Source organism: Arachis ipaensis, chromosome B06, assembly GCF_000816755.2.
Source record: "Arachis ipaensis cultivar K30076 chromosome B06, Araip1.1, whole genome shotgun sequence".
Taxonomy (NCBI): Eukaryota; Viridiplantae; Streptophyta; class Magnoliopsida; order Fabales; family Fabaceae; genus Arachis; species Arachis ipaensis.
Genome location: NC_029790.2, coordinates 7,976,979 through 7,983,614, shown reverse-complemented (window position 1 = coordinate 7,983,614; position 6,636 = coordinate 7,976,979). Strand labels below are relative to the sequence as shown.

The following is a 6,636-nucleotide window of genomic DNA, read 5'->3' as shown; positions in this document are numbered from 1 at the left end:
TAAATAATTATATATATTAAATTTCTTATAAATCAATTTAATCTCATAATATGTATTCATAAGTTATGAGTGGACACTCTTTTGGACTGGCAGTGTATGTCCACTCTCTAAGACAATTTTATGGAAAAACCGTAGATTTCATATTTGGGAACGCCAAGGTTGTGTTCCAGAGCTGGGGAAGTGGCGCCGCGGCAACGTATCTCTGGAGGCCATGGAAGGAGTATTCGAGAACGGTGTACGTGCAAACCATGATTGATGGTGTGGTTGACGGTGCAGGGTGGCGTCCATGGGACAGAGATTTTGCGTTGACCACTTTGTATTATGCTGAGTTTAATAACAGTGGGGTGGGGTCCAGTATTGCGAATAGGGTGACGTGGCAGGATTACCATGTGATTAACGCAACGGATGCTGCTAACTTTACTGTTTCGAATTTCTTGCTTGGAGATAATTGGTTACCCAAGACTGGAGTGGCCTACACCAATGCCTTTATTTAGAATTTTAGATCTACACCCACATTCACTTTATTTTAGATCTCTCGACATTAATTACAGAGTAGCGTGATCTAATTGAAACACTATAGCCCTCATCCCATTTTGCATTTATTTAAATTGAAGGGCTTTGCTAAGAAGATGTGAACGCTGATATTATTTTACTTTTTATTTTACCATTTAACCTTTTGATGTTTGGCATGAAATTACTGAAGACAATAATTTCTGTTGATATTTAATTGTTTGTTAAGGCATATAATGGTACGAAGTGATGGTTTATAAAAATGAACAAGAATCGTAAAGTTCGTTGTCAAGGAATGGAAGAATGAAGGATACCTTAGCATAAGGCATGATTTAGATTTCAAATGTGATTAATTAAGATAGCCATAATAAGTAGTTTTTGTGACGGCGCAATAAACCGAAAAACTGAGCCGTTTACAAGCGCAAGAAACGCGTGTCTAGCTTTGGAGGTTCTTATTTGGCAAGAAATTGGTGATGGCGGTGGCAAGGTCGACAAGGGTACGGAGCTGCCTGCTCTTAACGGAGAGAATATCATCATCTCCGGGAATAGAAGCATCGCAGGTGTCAATGGCGGCATAAGCAGCGCGGAGCCAGGTGTGTGCGTCTCTGTCAGCACCCTGCAACAAGGAAGCAACGGCGTCATCCAGCTGCATTCCGGCGTCCAAGACGTTCTCCTTGCAGTCAGACAAACCCTGCTGGATGGCTGGGCTCATGTCTGGATCATCGATGAATCTGGTAACGTCGTCCAGCATGCTGGAGGCGTCCAGGGACGCCGCCCTCAGTGCCACCACTGCCAAGTCGGTCAGGCCTGCGCCGGCTAACTCTGATGGGTCAGAGAACAACACTTTCAGGCACAGATCCTTTTTTGGTGACATCGAGCAAAGAAACTTGATCAGTTCTGGTCCCTGGGGTCCATGGCTTGGTGCCCCGGCTGCCTCCTCGACTGCCGCAACTTGCTGTGCCACCATCATCACGCAGATTGCCATCAATGAGAAGATTTTCATGGCGCGTGCCATCTTTATTTATTTATCTTTCTTTTCTTTTTTTTCTTCTCACTGTGTAGCTACCTGCCTCTCTACGTGAATATGCCAACCACGAAAAATTTACATGCAGCTCTCAAGTTTTATACTTTACTCTGCGGCCTTGCTTTCATTATGTCCCTTCAATACCCTTTGCTGTCAGGTTTACCGAAAATAATGATCCACTTATTGCGTTCTGCGCTTCATTTTTTTTTTCCCCCGGTAATATGCGCTTCTTATTTTACTTCTTCTGAGTTTTGACCTTGTAAGCATGGGAATGTCTTTGGTAGCAAAAAAATAACCAGATCCTTAAAAGACCATACAACAAGATGTCAAATAAATGGTTTAGATGGTTGTTATATTGAACTTGTTTTTTTTTTTTTTTTTTGGGGTTGGTTTTTTTGATGTCAAATGAATGGCTTAGATGGTTGCCGTACCTAACTTGTTGAAAATACTAAATTTGCTATAAAATTGAATGTATTTTGCGAACCGGCTGGTTCCAACATGGTTCAATTGGACCAACTTTATACATACCGGTTTTTTTTTTGGAGGAATTGATTTTCGTTTTTTTTTTTTGGACTTTACTACATGGGCCAAACCTACAACCCACTTAAACACACCTTATAGAAACCCTTATTCCATAGACAAGGTTCCCATGACCCAAAAAAAAAAAAAGACAAGGTTTCAAATTCAATTACTCCTATCTAATAACATTATCCATTCTCACTAGAACTTCATCTTTTCAATTAAGGCAGCTTCTGTCTTCTCTTTGCTTTCAAAAAACAGTCTGCAACAACACCACATTACTATTGGTCTTTGGAATCATCATGTTCATCTCCTCAAAGCTCCTCTCATTCTGCCACCTAATCATGTTATGTGCCAATGGTGAAATCCAACCAAAAATTCTCCTCAATGCTTCTCTCCACTCTCCAGCAAGAATAGGATCACAGACAGAGAATCCAACACCTTTCAGTAACTTACAATTAGATTAAAAAAAACCACCACACCCCAAATCACCATTCCCATCAAGCTTCAAACTTTTGAACGGTCTAAAAACATGAATAGCATAATTTTCACTATTGGGATTTTGGTCCAAGAAAAAAACTGGCTGATGCTGATAAACTACGAGACAAATATGGAACACAATGTCCAATTTCAAACACAACTTTAATCCTTGCTAACACAGTGAAAACAAACCTAACAAGCAACAAAACAAAGCCATCGAAACCTTTGTTCCACCAAGATTTTTCCTTTAACTCCTTAACCTCTTGCTTCTGGCAAAAAATCTTTTGTTGAAGATCACAGAATTTTTGATGATCCTTATTATTAACTGAACAAGGTTCAGCTTCACCATTATTGTTGTTACTACCATGGTTAAGTGCTTTTCTCAACGCTCTTTCTAGAATCGAAAGCTCTTCCCAAATTCTAAATTTTTCTCAAACTTTCTCCAACCGTTACTCTCTTTTATTTGTAAACCAACCCATGTGTTTTTTATTATTTGAGTTTCCTTTAAGGTCCATAATATACTTTCTCCACCGAAAAAAATTCCTGTAAGCATTTTCTTGTTTTCCTTTTTTGGTTGAACTTTGCTCAAATTGGACTTAATCAGGCCTATGTTATAATGGGTTTTCAGGCTACTGTTATTAACGTCCATTATACACAGAAACTGTGAGGCCCATTTAGTTAGGCTATTTCTTTCGGCTGACATGGTTGTGCTAATATATTTATCTTTTGTAAAAATTTAGCATTGTAACTTTTAGCTGCGTTCAAATTTTTATTCGGCCACTTCATAAAAAAAAAAAACATTACAATTTTAATGAAAAAATGATGTTTTTTTTTTTTTTACCAAAGATAGGAGACTCGAACCCACAACCTCTTAATTGAGTATGGAGAGACTATGTCATTTGAGCTATTACTCATTAGCTAAAAATTTGAAAAGATAGGAGACTCGAACCCGTAACTCATTGGATTAACGGATTCATTATATGGCATCAGCCTAGTTTGACACAGCTGAATATTTTCACTTCCATCAAAATCACTCTAACATATTGGAGAAATTGACAAGTACTTTAAGAGTAAATTAGTGTTTTATTTTATAAAATAATTTGGTTCCACATAAGATAAAATAAAACTAACGTTAAACTAGCAATGCTGAAGCTCATCCCCTTGGACGATTCTCCTTTTCTTCGTAGTTATTGTTTAGACCACTTTGGAGAATTCCAGATTCTTGATGTTGTTGTGCTATTTAGGAACAGAATAAAAATATTTATTTTTTCTAAAAACAACCAAGAAATTGTCTAAAATATGTACATAGTAAAATTAAATTGAACCATTCAGATATATTGTACCAGCCGTTCCCCTGTTTTTCCCCTGTTTTCTCGCATCAAATGAAATAATAACACTGCACAAGAGATATATATTGTGACTGTTGTTGTGATGTTCATCCTTGGGATTCGCTTCAATTCAAATATATCAACCTAAGCAATTACACTTTATATAATCGAGTAAGATAAGATAGCAGAAAAAGTAGACTTTTATCAAGAAATATGTATATTTAAATGATGAAGCACCTTCCTTAGGTGGCAAGAGTCCTGAAATTCTATACAACTAGAGTGAACGCTGTTAAGAGAGACGTGTCCAACTAACGCAAGTAGCAACCACGAGCGCTAAATGGTTGAGGCACCACATGATTCAGATCAGACTCAACATTCTACAGTAAAAACATCCGTACTTTAAATGAAAACGAAAACAATTCATTTGTTTCCGTATCAACTGCCATGTCATCATGAATCTTGGTGAAATTGCATTACAAAGCTCCTCACAGTAGTCCGTAGTCCACACCGAAAGTGCGGTGTAGTCACCTACACGCTGCAAAACTTCTTCAGCGAAAGAATCCGATGATCCAACCCTCTCTCCTCTTCCGGAATCTCCACCACCACATTCAACGGCTTCCTAGGGCACATCACCGGCGGAGGAAGCGACGAGCAACCACCAGCTTCCAATTCAACCGCTAATTCAACTGAAACCGGAATCGAGCACGCTTCAACCGGCGTGGTAACCCGTTTAACCGGTGACCGGCAGAGAGGGCAGTTGGAGTGAGATGCGAACCACGCGTCGATGCATTGGCAGTGGAACGCGTGGCTGCAATTCGGCAGCACACGGCCCTTGTCTCCGTCTTCGAACTCCGAAAGGCAGACGGCGCAGTCTTGCAGGGGGCGGTGCACGGCGGAGGAGAAAGTAAAGGTCGGTAGGGACTTGAGAATGGTTGGATCCAGTCGGTCGTTGAAAACAGGGGCGGTGGCGGAAGTGGAAGAAGCTGGAAGAGTGTGAGGGAAGAGATGGCGGCGGCGGCGTGCGCAGAAGTGAGCATAAGAACGATATAGGATGATTACGAGGATGAGTATAACGAGAAGAATTGCAGATCCTAGCATGACCTTGCTGTTGTGAACATACTTTTCTTCAATATCTGGGTCCAATGCCATGAGAGAGAGTTGTTATGTTGAAAGTTGAAACAATGGGTGGATGAGATGTCGGTTATAGTGGTTTGTGTTTGGATCATATCATCTTCATATCTTTTTTTATATATATATAGTACTATAATTATGAGGGTACTGTATAAGGATTATTATTGTTACTTAGAATCAAATAACATCTTGTAATTAATTTTAGATAACATTGTCATTATGTTCATTTCTTTTCTTTTTTTTATCTTGGAATGCTTATCTGGCGCACACTTTTAATTTCTAATGCAATTTTGTAAATTTTTCGTTTTTTTTTTTTTTGGCCATCACTGTTGCTACTTGATTGCTACCCATCTTTGAATTTCTTTTCATTTCCACGTGATCGTGTATTTAATGGATGATTCTTTCTTTTGGCATCTGGACAAAGAAAAATCGAAAAGGACTTGTAATTATGGAGGAATCTCTCCATGCGTGTCCTAACAATACTTGCTGCTCACTATATAAAACGTCGAAATTTTATTTCCCTCACATAAAAGATAAACACAGATATAGCACAAGTATCAATCATAAATGTAATCATTTTCATGAGAAAAGTTGTTACATCTTATTTGGTCTTTATGCCGTAAAGAATTTGGATAATTTATTTATAATCTAGATAACAGAAATTAGAACGTTTTATTTAAGTTTTATGGTTAGATACTTGGGCCAACTTCTACTACTACTACTACCATTTCCCCCTTCTTTTTTGTGTAAAAATTTCGCCTAAATAGCATACTAAGCATGCATTAGGAGTACAGTATATGGACTTATAATTATAACAAGTATTTTTTTTTTATTATTGAAGAATATTGAAATATACAATAGGAGATTATTTAAAATAATATTGCATCGCAAAATGCCCAATTCATGAGATGGAATTATGAAAAGCAGGAAGCGAAAGGATTCAATTCCAAGAAGCACCTTTATTCGTCAATCTTGTAATGAAAAGAGCAATCAAACGAATAAAGTATTCACTATCTCTTTTTGAGCACCTTTTTAAAATTCATATTTAAAGTTAATGCAACAAAGATAATGAACCAAACTTTAAGCCTTTGGCATCTCAAACACATCGCAATCTACATATATATGCATCCACGACCACCAACTGATAGATTAACCAAACTTTAGAAAGAAACATCAACGATCGTGAATGTCTTATTCGCCTAAAATTAAATAACCTGGAAAAAAAATTAGATTGTGTGATTATTAGGCTGATATGCCACTAATCCACTTTAATAAGAGTAGCCACTCGTTGAATATTAAATCCAAAAATGAACCAATTGACATTGTTTTCTTCCCACTAATTTTCCGTTGAATATTATTTAATTTAGTTGGTTCTTTTGCGGCAAACTAGTACTAATACTGGCCAATAGCCATACAAATGCAAGTTGCACACTAAGAAACAAGAGGGTACAGTATAAATTAAATAAATGTTAAATGTATGTGAAAGCTAAGAAAGTGTTCACATTTAAATTAATTATTTACTGTCCTTTGGATAAACCTTAGGTTTCTCCCATTAGCTACTAAAAAGATACGAGAAATCAAGGATTATTGTGAGTGGGAAAAATATAAAAAATAAATAAAAAGAATAGAAAAGATTTTTCAAAC

General features: G+C 37.4%; 2 protein-coding genes across 2 annotated transcripts; both read right to left on the bottom strand.

The window, feature by feature from the left end:
- On the bottom strand, positions 751-1,616 carry LOC107647954. The gene has a single exon (XM_016351996.2). The coding sequence runs from the start codon at positions 1,523-1,525 to the stop codon at positions 947-949; it is 579 nt and encodes a 192-aa protein (XP_016207482.1). The 5' UTR covers positions 1,526-1,616; the 3' UTR covers positions 751-946.
- LOC107645649 (RING-H2 finger protein ATL5) lies at positions 3,824-5,252 on the bottom strand. The gene has a single exon (XM_016349728.2). The coding sequence runs from the start codon at positions 5,008-5,010 to the stop codon at positions 4,390-4,392; it is 621 nt and encodes a 206-aa protein (XP_016205214.1). The 5' UTR covers positions 5,011-5,252; the 3' UTR covers positions 3,824-4,389.

What these genes read in the sequence shown, in the direction of transcription:
- LOC107647954 (XM_016351996.2), bottom strand. Translation starts at nt 1,525, where the DNA reads ATGGCACGCGCCATGAAAATCTTCTCATTGATGGCAATCTGCGTGATG.
- LOC107645649 (XM_016349728.2), bottom strand. Translation starts at nt 5,010, where the DNA reads ATGGCATTGGACCCAGATATTGAAGAAAAGTATGTTCACAACAGCAAG.